Source organism: Vipera ursinii (genome assembly GCF_947247035.1).
Source record: "Vipera ursinii genome assembly, chromosome: 5".
In the NCBI taxonomy this organism is placed as follows: Eukaryota; Metazoa; Chordata; class Lepidosauria; order Squamata; family Viperidae; genus Vipera; species Vipera ursinii.
The window spans coordinates 56,584,145-56,604,122 of NC_139518.1; the positions used below are offsets into that span (position 1 = coordinate 56,584,145).

A 19,978-nucleotide genomic window follows, 5' to 3' on the forward strand; every position below is an offset into this window, starting at 1 on the left:
GTGGTTTCCTTTCTAACTGATTGAAAGTAAGTTTGGTAGTTTATTTTAATTAGTGGGCAAAGACATGTCACAACACAGCAGAATTTGCTCTACTTCTCTCTTTCTGAAAAGCATCCTTCTGCTTACTGTATTAAAAACATCATCCAAAAACATTAGAAACTGCCAAACTGTAGTCTCAAATTCACACTTCCTAAACATGAAAGCAATATTAGCACTACATTTTATATGGATATTTACTGTATATGTAAACATCAAGGCACATGGCATTTAATTAATTCTTCATTGTGTGTAGCATAATTAGTAGAACATAACAAGCTACTGAATTCTTCTAGGTTAGTTACATGCCTCTGTAATTTAACATAAACCTTGGGTAGAAGTAAACATTGCAAGGAATATTGCTGGAAAAATATTAACTCAATAAATACCAATGTTGCGGGGACCTTGTGGAGAAACATTGTTTTCATGATTCTATCACATTTGACCCCCTTCTGCAGATATTTGTATATCTCCTTATATGTAGGTATCCTACAGTGAACATATGTCCCACATGAAAGATGCATTCCCATTCATACATGATTGGTCTAGCCCAGGGGTCAGCAACCTGAAACAGTGAAAGAGCCACTCGGAACCGGTTCCCTCACAAAAGGAAAAACTGGGAGCCGCAAAAAATGTGTGCACATGCGCGTACATGCACGCATGCGCAGAACAGGATTTGAAGAGTGGAGCCAAGGCGAGATATGCACCTACCCTGCATATTTGAATTGATTGGTTGAACTTTTTTAGTCCCACTTTTTTTTTTGGACTGCACATGGCAGAGGACTGGGAGCTGCAGTAGACGGCTGAAAGAGCCGCATGCGGCTCCGGAGCCGCGGGTTGCAGACCTGTGGTCTAGCCCATGCTAACCTTTTTTTTTTTCTTTTAATAGGTAGGAATGTTACTAAATTTGTGAGGATATGACAGCTTTTTCTACATAATGTTTGAGTGTAGAAAGAGAGACATAGCAACATGTATTTTTCCTCACATACATGCCAATCATTATTAGAAGACAAAGCTTCAAAGCCTATTTAGGCATTTCATGTATAATAATAATAACAACAACCCTAACCCTAACCCTAACCCCACATCTTCCAGTTTCCAGCCTAATACCTTAACCCATAGGCCAAACTACTCTCCTTTTTTCTATTTGGAATAAACATTGTATTCTACATACAGAACATATCTGGAGGATCCATCAGTTAATTTATTTTCAAACTTAGACCAGCATAAAAATAGATCATAAAGATTTTGATCTTAGGTATTATTGAGGGTTTGGTATTTAAAGTATAAGTAAATCTATATCATATGATAAGGTAACACAAGGAACATTACAAAGTGCCATTTTTACTCTTTCTCAGCTTTCCAGAGACTGAGAAACTCCAAAAATGAAGAAGAATCTTATACTAAATAAAATTTACATTTAGAGTTTATATACATTCATGTAAATCCAAATCATATTTAACTCTGTCATTTCTCAGGTATTTTAGATCTGATAGCGCTTTTAAGAATCTTTGTGTATCAGGATAATCAACAGATTACTCTTGCTGTATTTAGTCATTTGAACTTTAGTATTTTGTGTTTATAACTTGCCCCAGAAACATTTCTTATTGATAAAACTAAAATATAAATAAATACTCTTAAGTAATTACAAGTAAATATTGCAGAAGCAATGCTTTGATTAAACTCAGAACAATTTGTATAACTTTGCTCTTCAGAAGCCAGTTCTGTTTGTATGTTATTTTTCAGTTTTGATTAGTTTTTTCATCTATTTTTCAGCAGGCATTCATAAAATTGAACATTTCTTAATAGTTCTATTAAGTTCTATCCACTAAGGCGGATGCCTTAGTGGAAGCCTGGGAAAGGGCAGCCACTGAGGCACTTGACCGGGTTGTACCCTTGCGGCCCCTGACCCAGCGCAGATCCCAGCGAGCTCCATGGTTCTCCGCGGAGCTCCGGGAGATGAAGCGTCGGAAACGGGGCCTAGAGAGCTGTTGGAGGTCTAGCCGATCCGAACCCGACCGGTTGCAGTTAAGAACCTACATTAGGTCTTATCTCGCAGCGATGAGGGTGGCGAGGTGTAACTACTTCTCCACCCTCATCGCGTCCGCAGATAATCGCCTGGCCGCCCTGTTTAGGGTGACTCGCTCCCTTCTTAATCAGGAGGTGAGGGAGGATCCCTTGCAGGGTCGTGCCGAGGAATTTAGTCAACATCTGTCGGATAAAATCGCTCGGATTTGGACCGGTTTGGACTCCAACTGGGCAGAGTCTGGCGATCAGGACACGAGCGGTCTTGTCAATGTTACCTGGGAAGAGTTTGATTCTGTGACCCCTGATGAAGTGGACAGGATTATGGGGAGGCTGAGCTCCTCCACATGTTTGTTGGACCCGTGCCCTTCCTGGATGGTTTATGCAGCTAGGGAGAGGACACGAGGCTGGCTCCAGGCAGTTATAGCTGCTTCCTTGAGCGAGGGTTATTTCCCCACCGTCTTGAAGGAGGCGGTGGTGAGACCTCTCCTCAAGAAGCCTGCCTTGGACCCAGCTGTATTGGACAACTTTCGTCCAGTCTCCAACCTTCGCTTCCTTGCGAAGGTTGTTGAGAGTGTGGTGGCGCATCAGCTTCCTCTGGTCCTGGATGAAGCGGATTATTTGGACCCTTACCAATTGGGTTTCAGGCCCGGGTACAGAACAGAGACGGCATTGGTCGCTCTGGTGAATGATCTCTGGAGGGCTCGGGATAGGGGATATTCCTCTGTCCTAGTCCTATTAGACCTCTCGGCGGCTTTCGATACCATCGACCATGGTATCTTGCTGCGGCGTCTCAGGGGATTGGGAGTGGGAGGCACAGTTCTTCAGTGGTTCTCCTCCTATCTCCTGGGACGCTCACAGTCGGTGTTGGCAGGGGGGCAGAGATCGGCCCCTAGGTCTATCGTTTGTGGAGTTCCTCAGGGGTCGGTTCTCTCGCCTCTCCTGTTCAACATCTACATGAAACCGCTGGGTGAGATCATTCGTGGTTTTGGAGTTGGGTATCATCAATATGCCGATGATACCCAACTTTTCTTTTCGACCCCAAACCACCCCAGTGATGCCCTCACTGTGATGTCCCGTTGCCTGGAGGCGGTTCGGGTCTGGATGGGGAGGAACAGACTTCAACTCAACCCTGACAAGACTGAGTGGCTGTACATTCCGGCATCCCGGGACATTCAAAATGTTCCATCTCTTTCTATGGGGGGTGAGCTTTTACCCCCCGTGGATAGGGCTCGCAACTTGGGAGTCCTCCTAGATTCATGGCTTACTCTGGAAGATCATATAGTGGCCGTGACTAGGGGGGCTTTCGCCCAGGTTCGCCTGGTGCGCCAGTTGCGGCCCTATCTGGACCGGGATGCCTTGTGTACGGTCACTCATGCGCTCGTGACCTCTCGCCTTGACTACTGTAATGCTCTCTACATGGGGCTTCCCTTGAAGACCACTCGGAGGCTTCAACTGGTACAGAATGCGGCCGCGAGAGTTGTCTTGGGAGTTTCCCGGTACTCCCATGTTACACCTTTGCTCCGCGAGCTGCATTGGCTACCAGTTGTCTTCCGGGTGAGGTTCAAGGTCTTGGTTATGAACTTTAAGTCCTTACATGGCATGGGTCCGGGTTACCTCAGGGACCACCTGCTGCCGGCGTCAACTTCCCTCCGCCCAGTACGTGCCCACAGAGAGGGCCTCCTCAGGGTGCCTCCGGTCAGGGAATGCCGACTGGTGGCCCCCAGGGGGAGGGCCTTCTCTGTGGGCGCTCCGGCATTATGGAACCAACTGCCGGTGGAGCTCCGGATGACATCAGACCTCCGAACCTTCCGTCGCGGGTTGAAGACCCACTTATTTGAATTAGCTGGTCTGGCCTGATGGGGGAGTATGGGTTTTAAATTTGGTGTTTTTAGTATTGTATTATTGTTTTTAACTGGGCATTGATTTAATTTCCTTTTAACTTTTGTATCGTTATTTATATATGCCCTGTGAACTGCCCTGAGTCCCTTGGGAGAAGGGCGGTATAGAAATCAAATAAAACATAAACATAAACATAGTACATAGTACATAAACGGCAGTACCTTGGAAGTTTTAAAATTAAGTAGATCCTGGTGTAACTTTACAGATTGGAAACTAACTTGTAATATTTTCCCTAAAAGCAAAGCAACATGTGGTCTGCCTTGTTGTTTTATTATTGTTATGGAAAGCATGGATTTCAGTTTGGGGAGCAGTTTAATATAGCAATAGTTCCCCCCGCCCTTTTGTTTGCAAGCTTTTTTCTCTTTAAAGCACTGCTATAACCTGAAGTTGCTAAACTGAAAAGTTATGGTGTATGGATAAGAATGAAGGAATAAATATCATCTGCCTAGAATTTAGAGACCAATGTTGAACTTCAATGTTCTGCTTCTGAGATTCTAATATCTAGCAAAATGATGGTTCTTCAGTAGCAAAATACTGATCTTAACTGTTCCTTTGATCTAGCAGGGCGTGCTTTGTGTTTCCTCTATCAACATGAGCAAGTTGGTTTCCAAACAATACATATATTTTATTTTATATTATATTCTATATTAAGAGTCTTTATAGCTTTTTATTATGTCATATAAATACTTATATGTCTATTGTGATATTATTATCTAATTTTAGATTATTATTGTTATGTTCTTTTTTATGACTTTTTAAAAATTCTTATTGGCAGATATTTTTTTTAAGAAATAGAACAGTATTTCAGAAAAAGGAAAATATGTAAGATCTTTGCTATCTATGAAAGCCAAAATTTCTCACGTGAATTGTATTGATGATTAGATTCTTAATTGTGCTGCCTTAGTTATAAAATTAATTAAAACTGCAGCTGTTTTGACTACAATGACTACAAACTATTGATAGTTGCTCAAGCCCACATCTGGTTGAAGCAGGTTTTTATTTTATGTTTAGTGTTGCTGTGGAGTTAACTCATTGATGATGCCGTAGAGAACAAGGGGAATATTGGTTTCTCTAATGCCATTGTTGGGAACGTTTATATAATGGCATGATACTCATTAAAATGAGACTCTTTGAAGTTACTTCTAAAGGTGTCCTGGGGAGTTAATTTTCAAGGAATTTCTAAGGGAAACCATAGAGATCTGAAAATGAGGCCCACAACACCTTAACAAGGCCAGCAGCAATCATTTAGGAGGAGGTGACATGACACATTGCAATGTTTTTCCTTGTTAAGGGCCTTGGCACTATGCAGCAGGCACCTACATGGGGCAACAATAGAGGCAATCTGGTCTGCCACATTCAGCCTATGTCACCAGATTTCATAAGACACTGCCTGCTGATGCTGGCGAGTATAATCCCTAAAGGTTTAGAAAAGTGTCCTAGAAATTTCAAAAACTGAGGTGACAGCAGGCTGAAGCAATGCATTTGCCCCAGGCATATGTCTTATGGGCTATGCCTTAGTTACGAACCCATCTGCTAAACTTCCTACCATCTTGCAATCAGAGTACAATGGTTTTTAATTAAGAACCATAGTTAAGTACACACAGGTAGGTATCTAAGCTGAGAAAATGAATTAAAACCAGTCTCTGCTAAATGAAAGTGCTCCTGTCTTTGCACAGTTGGAAATTGACAAAAAGTCCTTTAAAGTGACCATATTCTTTATTTTTAAAGTAATTAAACTGAAGATCTTATGACTATAAAAGTCAGATAATTTGCTTTACTATTCAGAAACATAATAATTGAATTATGTATATATGTAAAATTGTACAAAACTGCATATACAGGTGAAACTCGAAAAATTAGAATATTGTGCAAAAGTTCATTTATTTCAGTAATGCAACTTAAAAGGGGAAACTAATATATGAGATAGACTCATTACATGCAAAGCAAGATAGTTCAAGCCGTGATTTGTCATAATTGTGATGATTATGGCGTACAGCTCATGAAAACCCCAAATCCACAATCTCAGAAAATTAGAATATTACATGCAATCAATAAAACAAGGCGTGTACGTAGAACAATATCGGACCTCTGAAAAGTATAAGCATTCATATGTACTCAGTACTTGGTTTGGGCCCCTTTTGCAGCAATTAATGCCTCAATGCGGCCTGGCATGGAAGCTATCAGCCTGTGGCACTGCTGAGGTGTTATGGAAGACCAGGATGCTTCAATAGCGGCCTTCAGCTCTTCTGCATTGTTCGGTCTCATGTCTCTCATCTATCTCTTGGCAATGCCCCATAGATTCTCTATGGGGTTCAGGTCAGGCGAGTTTGCTGACCAATCAAGCACAGTAATCCCATGGTCATTGAACCAGGTTTTGGTGCTTTTGGCAATGTGGGTTCCAAGTCCTGCTGGAAAATGAAGTCAGCATCCCCATAAAGCTCGTCTGTGGAAGGAAGCATGAAGTGCTCCAAAATCTCCTGGTAGACGGCTGCGTTGACCCTGGACTTAATGAAGCACAGTGGACCAACACCAGCAGATGACATGGCTCCCCAAATCAACACAGACTGTGGAAACTTCACACTGGACTTCAAGCATCTTGCAGTGTGTGCCTCTCCATTCTTCCTCCAGACTCTGGGACCTTGCTTTCCAAATGAGATGCAAAAGTTGCTCTCATCAGAAAAGAGGACTTTGGACCACTGAGCAACAGACCAAGTCTGTTTTTCTTTAGCCCAAGTAAGATGCTTCTGACGTTGTTTGTTGTTCAGGAACAGCTTGACAAGAGGAATACGACATTTGAAGCCCATGTCCAGGATCCGTCTGTGTGTGGTGGCTCTTGATGCACTGACTCCAGCCTCAGTCCACTCCTTGTGAAAATCCCCAACACTTTTGAATGGCCTTTTCCTGACAATCCTCTCCAGGCTGCGGTCATCCTTGCTGCTTGTGCACCTTTTTCTTCCACACTTTTCCCTTCCACATAACTTTCTATTAATGTGCTTTGATACAGCACTTTGGGAACATCCAACTTCTTTTGCAATTACCGTATTTTTCGGACCATAAGACGCACCTGACCATAAGACGCACCCAGTTTTTAGAGCAGGAAAACAAGAAAAAAAATATTCTGAACCAAATAGTACCGGTATACTAAAACAGGACTTTTCAACCTTTTCATCCATTGTACCACTTTTAAGACAAGACAATGTCCGAGTACCACCAGTCGCCCAGCAAGGTGTCAAAAACTTGACCCCCCCAAAAAGGAAAAAAAAATGATAAAGTACAGGTAGTCCTCGACTTACAATGATCCACTTAGTGACTGTTCAAAGTTACGATGGCACTGAAAAAAGTGACTTATGACCATTTTTCACACTTATGACCGTTGCAGCATCCCCAGGGTCATGTGATTTACATTCGGATGCTTGGCAATCGATTCAAATTTATGATGGTCCCATTGTTCCATGGTCATGTGATCGCCTTTTGCAACCTTCTGACAAGCAAAGTTAGTGGGGAAACCAGATTCACTTATCATGTTACTAAATTAATTTCTCTCTCTCCTTCTCTTTCTCTCCCTCTCTTCCCCTCCCTCTTTCTCTTTCTCTCCCTTTCTCTCTCTCCCTCTTTCTCTCCATATTTTTCTTTCCCTCTTTCCCTCCCTTTCTTTCTCCTTCTCTCTCTCCCTTTCTCTCCCTCTATTTTTCTCTTGCCCTTTATTTCTCCCTTTCTCTCTCTCCCTCTATTTCCCTCCCTCTTTTTCTCCTTGTCTCTTTCCCTTTCTCTCTCCCTTTCCTTCTCTCCCTCTTTCCCTCTCCCTCTTTCTCTCTCCCTCTATTTCTCTCCCTCTTTCTCCTTCTCTCCCTCCCTATTTCTTTCTCCTTCTCTTTCCCCCTTTCCCTCCCTATTTTTCTCCTTCTCTCTTTCTCTCTCCCTCCCTCTCCCATTGTCCCTTCCTTCTTTCCTTCCTTCCTTCCTTTCATCCTTCCCTCCCTCTTTGTCCTTCCCTCTCTGTGTTAGAGCAGTACCCGCGGAGGCGGCCCTGTGGCCCGGCTTTCTCTTGCAGAAAGCAAGCTGAAACGGAGCGAGGGAGATTGCCAGGAACGCGATCTCGTGCTCCTGCAATCTCCCTCGCTCGGTTTCAGCTTCCCTTGCTACAAGAGAAAGCAGGCTGAAACAGAGCGAGGAAGATTGCAGCAGCGCGAGATTGCATTCCTGGCAATCTCCCTCGCTCCATTTCAGCCTGCTTTCTCTTGTAGCAAGGGAAGCTGAAACCAAGCGAGGGAGATTGCAGGAGCGTGAGATTGGCGTTTCTCAGCACTTGCCGATTCATGCTCCTGGCAATCTCCCTTGCTTTCCACTTGCAGAGGTTGGGGCTGGCCATACGGATCACCTTCAGACCATAAAACGCACCCTCATTTTCCCCACTTTTGGGAAGGAAAAAGTGCGTCTTATGGTCCAAAAAATATGGTACCTTTTGAGGCTTTCCCTCCTTATGGAGGGTGTCAGTGATGGCTTTCTGCACAACTGTCAGGTCAGCAATCTTCCCCATGATTGTGATTCCTACTGAACCAGACTGAGAGACCATTTAAAGGCTCAGGAGCTCTTTGCTGGTGTTATGGCTTAATTAGCTGATTAGAGTGGGACACTTTGAGCCTAGAATATTGCACCTTTTCACAATATTCTAATTTTCTGAGACTGTGGATTTGGGGTTTTCATGAGCTGTATGCCATAATCATCACAATTATGACAAATCACAGCTTGAACTATCTTGCTTTGCATGTAATGAGTCTATCTCATATATTAGTTTCCCCTTTTAAGTTGCATTACTGAAATAAATGAACTTTTGCACGATATTCTGATTTTTTGAGTTTCACCTGTATCATTATATGAAGTTTGTGATGCAGTTTTAAACGTAATTTTGCTGATTTGTTATGACTATATTCTATTTCTAACATACATGCAGTCAATATAAAAATATATTGGAATAAAGTTATAGTATACTAATGAAAAAATAATTATGGCTGTCTCAATTTAAGAAGGTTGAGGAAAAAGTCTGGAAGCTAGAGTTGGTGGCTGAAGATTGTAGCAAAAAGTCTCAGGAATTTTCAACATTTTTCAGGCTGTAGCACTTGTTAGGGTTTTTTTTTTATTAAAATTTCAGAATCCCTAATCAAAAAACAAAATAATAGAAAATTTACTGTGTACTAGTAAATGTCTTGTTTTTGTTTTATCCTTAGTCTCTCATGGAACCATTCAGTTTCATAAAACCCTTATGGAACATAGTTTGAAAAACCCTTGCCTTCCATCGAGGAAAGCGGCACGGCTTAGAGGAGACAGCACCAGTGAACTTCAGGCAATGGTCTAAGCAAGGACAAGATCTCTACCTAGCTGTTACAAAGCCATTGAAATCTGAAATAATATGAATATAAAGGAGCTCTGCTCTATAACTCTGTTCCAATAGTTTTGGCTGACTACTTGGGCTGAAGATTATGAAATATAGTATGAGAAAAAAACCTTTTGAAATGTCTAATTGATGAGGGGTTACCTATTAGTAAAAGGGATGCAGTGGCTCAGTGGGTTAGGACGTTGAGCTTGTCGATCAGAAGGTCAGCAGTTTGGCGGGCCGAATACTTAGTGCCGCATAACAGAGTGAGCGCTTGTTACTCGTCCCAGCTTGCAGTTTGAAAGCACGTAAAAATGCAAGTAGAAAAATAGGGACCGCTACGGTGGGAAGGTAACAGTGTTCCATGCGCCTCTGGCGTCTAGTCATGCCGGCCACATGACCACGGAGATGTCCTCGGACAAGCGCTGGCTCTTTGGCTTTGAAACTGAGATGAGCATCGGCCCCTAGAGTCGGAAATGACTAGACTGCATGTGTGGAGGAACCTTTACCTATTAGTATATTTAACCTATAGACAGTACATGTGAGCAATTTCATTTTCCTGTTGAAAGCCAATTTTATTCTTGTATGTAAACAATTCCTTTGGTCAATAAAACAATTTTTGTTATATAAAACAAGCCTTTCTCTATTGGTATATTGCTTCTATGCCTTTGCTTCAGGAAATTAGATGCAGATTTTTTGTCAGTCACATAGAAGTTATTTAAACCAATTTCACATAGGTGATGGTATACCTTAAATTTCTGATGTAAGGTTATTCTTTAAAAGAAGCATAGGTGGATAATCATGGGTTAGAACTGAATTTGCTGCATTTAGTACTCTAAACCTAAAAGCACATATTGTAACGTACTTACCATTCTGACTGGATAATTTAAAACATGTCTCTTGCATTTTCTGAAGCCTAGAAGGGCAATCAGGCCTTAGAAAGAAATATATTGTACAATTGATCACATAAACAGTGATGGAAAATATCTCCTCTTCTATAAAGGTGATGTCAGTGAAGGATCAGGCAGCTCCCTGTTCAGGGTGGACTCTCTTAGGGATAATTAGAAGCAGGCATATTCCAATTTCTCTAGAGAACCAAGTCCCATTTTGTAAAACATCTAGCTGTCTTAGGCTGAGAAAGATTTGTTCACCAGGCTGTGATTGTTGGGAGAACAGCAAGTCCGCCATGTTTGGAATTGACTTCAGCCTGTTCTGCCCACTCCAGACTGTCACAGCCTCCATGCACTGGGCAAGAACATCAACAGAATATTTCTATGGCCCAGGGAACCGATGCATATCTGGACATCATTAGCATACTGATAACAACATAGCTCAAGTTGTTAGACCTTTCCCAGTGGTTTGATATTGATGTTAAATGCATGGGAGGAGCAGTCCCCCAAGTACTTGGTGTAAACTACACCAAGAATCAGATACCAGTCATTTCTAAAACGACTTTTTAAGTTTTATTAAGATTGGCTATTGTAACTGAATTTTGCAAGTCAGAATGTGCTTGTTCTTCTATCTTCATGTGAATTTAGGAGTCTGACTGGGATACTTCTGTCGCTCTCCACCCGCCCCCCCCCTCGGCCAAACCTCAATCTCAGTGCTTATTTGCTTGTTGTCTCTCTCTGATCTTCTCCGTCAAGATCAACCTCTTACTCTTTACAGGTATCCCATATAGCAGAGGCCACTGGCTTGACCATTCCTTCCCCATAACTGCAGACCATAACGATTTTCTTAGGAAGGAGAAGAGCCACTGTAAGGCTTCCTGATCCTCAAAGGTAGCCCAGTAAATTATTATGGTCAATGCTATCAAAAACCAGGAGCAGGAGAAGTGTATCAATTCCATCCAGGTTCCCAAAAGGAGAAGTTTGGAGACTGGCCAATAGTAATTTAGGATCAATGCATCCAGATTAATTGAAATTTTTAAATCTTATTGCATGAAATGCATTTCATCTATTTATTTGGTATGGCATAGTAAAATATAGCATATACTGAATATATTAAAATGACGACAACACAAGTGACTGGAGTACACAGTGGTATTTTATTAGTGCTTAACATGCAGCAACCAATGGGACAAAATCTAAAATTTAGGATTACAATTTTGATTTTTAAAAAGTTTTGAAGACTACAAATGCAACAAAACTGATGGTTCATGCGTTTTCACATTCTACAAACATAGGTGCAATTTACAAAAATGACTTTCCATTTTGTGGACAAAAACTGTAATTCAATGAAATAGCTGAATTTTTCTCAGTGCAAGACCTGTTTGGGGATTTAATATATGGCTATACAGGTTGATGCATTTTATCACACTAATACATAAAAACTGGAATCATCCATGCTGAATGAATCGGATAGATCATTCACGATAAAGTATATGTACTTGAGATTCTTTTGATACTTGGTTTTGAAGATATAGTTGGGCTAACAATCTTTCAGGGTGTGATAATTTACTTAATTTAAATAAATCATAAAATTATTTTTAAAAATTTAAAAAAGATAAAGTGCTGTAGCAGTTGTATACTAAAAACATTTAATAAAAGTAATAAAATCTAGAACTATATTGGACATTCATAAAAAGGGAATCCAGGAGAATATCTCATGTTTAGAATACTTGGGAGGAGAAATAGTTTAATGGAACTAAGTACTGCCTTTTTCTTCCTATCAATGCTGTGGCCTCTACTCAGTTGCTTTGAAATCAGGAGGAAATTAACATACTGTACTTAAAACATGTTTTTCAAATACATATATTTGCATTCCTAACACTCTACAAATGCATAACTTGTGCACTGGCCTTTGGATAGATAGCAATTTTACATTGTTAATAATGTTCAGTGCAGCAATAACTTTAAGATATACATTTAATTTCTTTTAGGAATTTGAGCAAAAGAAGGGAGGAACTCATTAAAATGCTTAACAGAGATTACTTTATTACTCCAATCGAAAAGTCTTCAAAATACAAAGAGGGCAATGTTTTCATAGCTGGACCATTACGAATAACCCTTGATTTAAGGCCAACAATAATAGATTAGGCAACTATAATCTATGGATAATTCTATATTCAATGAAAATTCGTAAGTATGCTGAAATTAATGCTCATGCAAGGTATCACAAAGGTGTGTAAAATATATGCTTTCCCAATATTACCCATCAGATAATTTCAACAAATGTAATTTGATTTTAAACAATGCTTCAGAATTTATTTTGCATGGAACATTCTTGGAGGAAGCATTCTATTTTAAATAAATTAATGAATTATATGCTTTGCAGAGAGTAATAAGCTCTGAAAACACATTAATACTGGCTGTGATTTCACCAATATATTTAAACAAAATTGCCTTCTATACTGTTAAAGAGACATAGACACAACAATTATGCTTTCAAAGGAGATCCCTGCTAATTTATATTATAGCTGGTACTTTGTGCTTGTGTCTGTAAAACATTTATAAAAGGAAGCCTTGTACCTCTTTTGAAGTTTCAGTTATTATGTACCTAAACAAATTGATATTTAAGAAGTTGCTCACAAAGCAGTATTTAAATTATATTAATAAATATATAAGCCATTTAATATACAAATTATAAAGAGTTGCTATTTATATACATTGCATTGAATATATTTTATGATGCCTTTTAATATACCTGCCTTTTTGTGATTTTTATAATTAACTATTGTAAATTTAAAGTATCCTTTAATTTGCTTTTGTATCAAACAGAAATTAAAAGGAATAGAGAATTTAAGCAAAACAAAAAATAAAACCCTTCATAAAACTTAACTTTATTTTAATTCTAAGAATTAAACACTTTACGTTCCAGCCTGTTGATATTTCCCATTAAGATTAACCAAGTTAATTTGAAAACTTAAAAAGTTTTAAAAAGTTAAATATTAAAACTTCCAACATATAAAGTGGTTTATACTCAGCTGGTATATTTAAAGAACACATGTAGAAAGGATCTAATGAATTTAATATATTGGAATCTCAGAATAAATGTCAATGGCCCAAGAATTTAAATAATATAAGTGGAAGTCATTAAATGTGTTACTATGTAACATCTGTAAACTTTCAATCAACAACTGATTTTTAAAATATATTCCGTACAAACTATGAAAATAAGCACCTATTTTAAATGCACAAGTTAATGTTAACAAATAAAGCATAGCTTAGGATTTGTACTTAATTTGAATTATAGAGGAAAAATGTATGCAAAATATCTCCACTTAATAAGTTTTACTTGTTTATTCCAAACCACATTGAAAAATAAACCAAAGTCTAATAATCCAAGTGGGATCTCTGTTCATGGCACAATACGCTGTTTAATGTGGGTAGGGAGAATTAAAAATACAAAGAATTCTTGCTCGTTCTGATAATACTGCTAACTTATTTTAGTTACAAAAGAGTTTTAATCAGTAATACATAATCAAAAACAAAACTTTCTGAATTAAATTTATTAATACTCTGAAAAAGGGAAAATATTTTCCATTCTTTTCCATAGAAATCCTTAATATGTGTATGGAAAAAAAATCTGCATTACACAATCAAGAAGAAAATTGAACAAAAATGTTATTTTATTCTTCCCAACGCTGTATCCTTATGTCTAAGCCTATTTGCACTTCATACTAGCAATCATTCTGCCTGAATTTTTTATAAAATAAAGGAATAACTTTTTGATTACAATATAGTAAACAATATTTTCTGTATGGCAATATTTTCCATTAGAATTGCATTTACCACTTTGAAATAGTTAAACAACAATGCACATAAATTTATTAAGTCAGAGACATGCTGAGTCAAATATATCCATCGCTCTTTAATGGAGGACAATATTTGACTCTGACACAGAATTAAATACTGAAGTAATTGCAATCTATTTTAAAAAATAATTTCCTATATTTGAAAAAACAAACAAATTAATCTCAATTTCCTCTCTCAAATATTGCAGAGCCCAAATGATGCATGATGCATACGTTTATGCATATGTTTATGTGTATACAGACAAACCCCTAAACACACATGTATAGGTTGGCTGACATACTAATATTACAGCGTTATGTTCCTGTCAGCTTTTCCCCCATACTTCTTATTGTCTAAAAAATGAGGTATTATCCACTAGTTTCTTCTGCTTTATTTCTCTTTTTTAAAATGTGCATATGTGTGCTTAAACCAATGGCATACTGTACCTTAATATATTAAGCTCTTTTCCATCCATATAGTTTATGGAATTTGCCATTTGAAAAGCTCTCATTTCTTCAAGAGCACAGATGTAATTATTTCAAATAAGCACTAAATTAAGGATCAATACTGTCTACCTTCTCAGGAAAAAATGTATTATCCCCTCATTTACTAGCGATTCCTAAAGTACATCAACACATTTTCCTTCATATTAAGAGCTGCAAAACACATTCTGACTATGCACATTCATTCTGGCAGCATGCTGCAACTCCAAAGTGATTAACTGAAGTACAAAATAAATATTCAAGTATATATATTAGATGATTACTGTACAGGATATCCCAACTAACCATAATATTTTGAAAATGAAGCATATCTGGATGTACATGTTCAAGGTAAAGGAATGTTTTGCAGCAAAAGGAGCTTACATTTTCACCTTATAAAACCTGGAGTTTGTATACAGATTCAAGAACTAATACTAACTTAAATTTGGAGTCAAATGCTCTCAGGACAAAGCATGAATATGAAATTTACAATATCAAAACACTGCACTAAGCAATCCATCCTCTTAATTAATACCAAGGAGTGTTGGCATTAGCTCAGGTTTTTGAAAATTTGCCAGCTCGCCGAGAAGGTTCATATGGCACTCGCAGAATACTTGGAGTTTCTTCCATTACTCGTACTAAAAGATTGTCAATATAGTCCTCAAGTTCACGAATGTGGGTATCTTTTTTCTTCAGTTGTTCTTTGTGTTTCATCAACTCCTGCAAGACCTCTTCATATGTAAGATTATGATATCCTGTGGCAGCATCAAAAGGATTTCCATCCTAGAATAAAGATATTTTTAAGGGTAGAACTAGAAGCATAGTCATAATAGAAAAGTGTGATTCAGAGGCTTCACAAAAGTTTCTCTATATAATTCAAAATGCGGTATGCATTATAGAAGCACTTTTAAATAAAGAGGAGCAAAGAAATACACTTATGGCAAACACCTCTGCATAAATACTGCAAATACATCAAGACCCATTTCTCTCTTGGATATGACAGGTTTTAAAAATATTGTAACAAACAGCTTACAGGTAGTTCTCACAAGCACAGTTGGGACCAGAACATCTGTCATTAACATCATTTTTCAGTGCTATCATAACTTTGCATAGTTATTAAAGAAAAGTTATAAATTAAGGATTACTTGTATATAATCCAGCTTCTCCATATCATCTCATATAATTTCAACACTGCTCTAACTCTATTATCACAACTCATACTAAATAGCACTGTACATGGTGATGTACAAACTCCATGAATTAATGAATAATTAGAACCCCATTTCTAAAAAATGCAGAGCATTTAATAAATGTGTCCTATATGTCATATGGATTGGTAAAAACCAAGAATTCTTATATTACTACCACATGGAAGCTGCAGATAATATTTCTATATCACAGCCAATTTTAACCATGCAATTTCAGAACTATTCACTATATGTGTCTTTCTGTGTATAAATTGCCATGTAAGCAATGCATGAAATTTTATAACTGACACAAACATGAACAATTCGGGAATTTTATTTATTCCTCACTAGAAGTTGTAATGGTGTTTATAAGTAATAGGTGGCAACAACTGTTTCAGACATTTTCTCAAATCAGCCACTAAATTTCAATAATTATAAGATTGGGTATATTTCTATTTTTTTCTATCAAAATAGCTATGCAAAAAAAGTTCTGATTTGTATTTATATATCCCATTATACAATTGGTCAATAGTATGGAACAGAGTGAGCGCCTGTTACTCGTCCCAGCTTCTGCCAACCTAGCAGTTCGAAAGCACGTAAAAATGCAAGTAGAAAAATAGGGACCACTACGTTGGGAAGGTAACAGCATTCCGTGTGCCTTTGGCGTCTAGTCATGCCGGCCACATGACCACGGAGACGTCCTCGGACAAACGCTGGCTCTTCGGCTTTGAAATGGAGATGAGCACCGGCCCCTAGAGTTGGAAACAACTAGCACGCATGTGCGGGGGAACCTTTACCTTTATGGAAAAAACTAGCTCTGATACAAGAAAATGAACAAAAGGAATATATTGTAGTTTCTGCTATCAGGTAAGGATCCTAGGGCAACTGCTATGACTATGAAGTACTGGAATGATAGGCTGACAGATATATCTTTCTATGTAGATAGAAACTCTTAGCTGCAACATCCTGTAGACTTGGGCCAGAAAAGGAGAAAAGTGAAAAAAGCAGGAACAATTAATTGCCATTCAAGAAAGAATTAGAGGAGCAAAGATTAGGCTTGCCCAGCTAGTCACAAATCCTAGGTATAATTTATCACTTTATTCTGGCCTTGAAGAACTGATCTCATCCACTCCCTTTGCTTGTCTATCTTTTTTTTTATAAGTTCTAAACCTGAGGACAGGGCCTCTCTCTCTCTCTCATTATATGTGAATAGCAAGTTAATTGAAAATCAGGACATAAATACACACGCAAAAGCAACAAATAAATAAATAAAACAACCCAAAAAGTTCTGGGAGAATTCTGCAACTATCAGAATGGTTCAGCTGATTAAGTCTGGCAGAACTTCAATAAGAAAGTTGCAGGAAAATATAAATACTAAGGAATTTATAGTAAAATCATTTCCCTCCCCCCTCACTGTTGATCTGCACCAAAAGCAGGAGCAGATTGTAATTGAGATCTAAGTGAAAAGAGGCCTCCATCTGGGATCCACAGTGCAGTGTTATTAAGTGAACATTTCTCTGGACTATTTCCCATTTTCCTGGCAGATGATGATGCAAAGCAACTAGTCTATATTTGAAAAGAACCCAATATGATTAAAATGGATAATAGACATGACTCAAAAACATTTCTTGGTCACTTCCCAACAGTGAGATAATGCTACATGCTTCTTTTTAATGAATTCAGGCTCTATTTTAAGATTTGCTCATATCTATCACTTTCTATATTTAAACAGCAAGTTAGGGCTAATTCACACCCGTAGAAATCATACTATCATTCAATAATCTGCAACTGAATGAATGAAATGTAAAGTAATACTGCATATATGAAGTAAAATCTATGACATAAAAATATTGTTCCTTGCTTATTTATCTGGATGACACTTAATACATTCAAATCACCAACTAATAATGAGCTCATCAAATATAACCATGAATCCTTCTGCCTTTTGAAACTATTCACACTCATAGACAGATACAGACATATAGGTATAGATGTAAAATGGCATTTAAAAGTAAGTGAAACATTTAGATGTACACAATTATTTTCTAATATGCAAAACTGGAAGAACATTTGCAAGATTCCAGATATGTATCTGAAGCATTTAGACTACTACATGATGAATATGATTGGAAAATTTCCATGCAGTTTGGCAAACCGCAAACATCTCTGACCAAACTATCTTAATGTTTGTTCTATATATCATTATAATCTGACAACATGTTCTAATTCTGTAACCTAATGAAAGAGTATGCAAATGTCCCTTGTTCCATTTTGGATACCTTATCTGTACAATTTTATACACCAATCTTTGCCTATTCTGGTAATGTAGGGAATGGAATTATTTATTCAAGACATCTAAAAATGTTTGAACTGCCTTTCTTTCAGAACTGAATCTTAAAGGATCAAAGATTTATGGTGCTTCTAAAGCATTGTTTGTCTAAGTACATTTTCTTGTTCTGACAAAGTTGTAATAGAAAAATCAGAATTATTGGAAGATTCATATTTCAGTGGGTCTAACTGCTATGTGAGTACTTGTTTCTCTTCCAGATTGACCAAAGTTGACTGTAATATGTAAATTTAAGGATAGCAATAAACTATCAATATTGCAATGCACAGTTAGTAAAAAATAGAATCTCTGAAATTTGTTTTATATGGCTCCTGGTCATACATACAGGATTTTAATACATCAAATGCACAATAATTCAGTTTCAATCCCTTTCATTTAAATTACTTCTATTTAAAGCTTGGCACCTATCATATCATTAAAATATGCAGGTGGAAAGTTGAAATAAAGCTAATTAGAATAGGTGAGGGAGGGAGGCAACATAAATGCTGCAAATCTGTCAAGTGTTATTTTTTTTGAGCTCCTGACCATTAATTGAAAATAAAAAGAGTGCTTTATTTATGTTTATATCTCATTGTTTTTAGCAATCATTTCAGAATATTGTTTATATCTCCTGCAGCTTTACAAATACTTATGACTGGGACATGTTTACAGAATCATAGGCATAGGTTGCAAAATCTAAAAGAAATGTTGATCCATACTTTTTGTTTCTCTGAATTAAATAATAATTCTGTATTTATATATTCATTTGCACTTTTAAAAATATATTCATATTTTAGATAATCAAATTTGTTCATGTTTCCAACTTTGTAACAGTTGGCAGAAATACCATTTTAATTATATCCCGCAGATGGTTGAATATATTAAATTTTGTTCATTTCTGATCATTTAGATCAGAACATATGCATAGTTTCAAATAAAACAACTATATCTATGCAACTAATGTAATGATTGAGATCAATATAATTTTGCTATCTTAAATGGAAACACATGTTCAGTAAATAAGGACAAATTAACTAAAAATGAATATTCTATGCTATTTCCCAACAATATTGATATCAAATTCAGTAAAGAATAGGAGAAAAGCACCACAGTTTCAAACGAGCAAGCAAGTAGAGAAAACCTGATAATCAAGTATTATTTGGGTACAAACTGATAGTTGCTGCTGGAAAAAGCAAAGATAACATTTGAACTTGGCATTCTTTGATCATTTGTTTATTCTAATAAGGAACTTTGTTTTGGGAATATAATTGAAACCACTTTCTCATCTCCTTTTACTTTTCCATTCTCCTTTTGGCTTTTAATTAGGCTTTCTTTTCAATGGGCTACTTCTCATTCAGTCACAGGTGATAGCACTAACAAAACAAAGCAAATATAAAAAATACCATTTCCCAGGGGAAACCCACAATGTAAGTCATTGAAAGAACGCTATTTAAATTACTTCAAATTTATTTGTTAAGGCTGGAATATTTGAATTCTTGCAATTGTTACGTTTCAAGTTTCCTAAAAAGTGCCTTCTACACATTGTATTTCCCATAATTTGGACTTCAAGAGTAAAGTAGCTTTTTTTAGAAATTTGTTGTATTGTTCTGAATAATGATATAGAGGCACAAAAAACAAAAAGCTTTGAAATACTGGGTAAATAATAACATTTGTTATGCAAGCCTACTAAAGATAAATGTGGTAGCTCAATGAGTTCAATTGAGTTCTTCCTAAATAATTCACCAAATCTAATGAACTGATCCCCTTCATGGATTACTGCCTTGTCGTGGCGAAGGGGCTTGCGTAATTCAATGAAGCTATGAGCTATGCCGTGCAGGGCCACCCAAGACGGACAGGTCATAGCAGAGAGTTCTGACAAAACGTGATCCACTGGAGAAGGAAATGGCAACCCA

The 19,978-nt window shown here is 37.6% G+C and overlaps 1 protein-coding gene across 1 annotated transcript in view; it reads right to left on the reverse strand.

Annotated features, from left to right (window-relative positions):
* Positions 1 to 11,368: 11,368 nt before the first annotated feature.
* Positions 11,369 to 19,978, reverse strand: part of RAB11FIP2 (RAB11 family interacting protein 2) — a 36,931-nt gene continuing 28,321 nt past the window's right edge. The window contains exon 5 of the mRNA XM_083363393.1: positions 11,369 to 15,335. Within this exon, the coding sequence (XP_083219519.1) occupies positions 15,108 to 15,335 (228 nt within the window). The 3' untranslated portion in view covers positions 11,369 to 15,107. The remainder of the gene's footprint in view (positions 15,336 to 19,978) is intronic.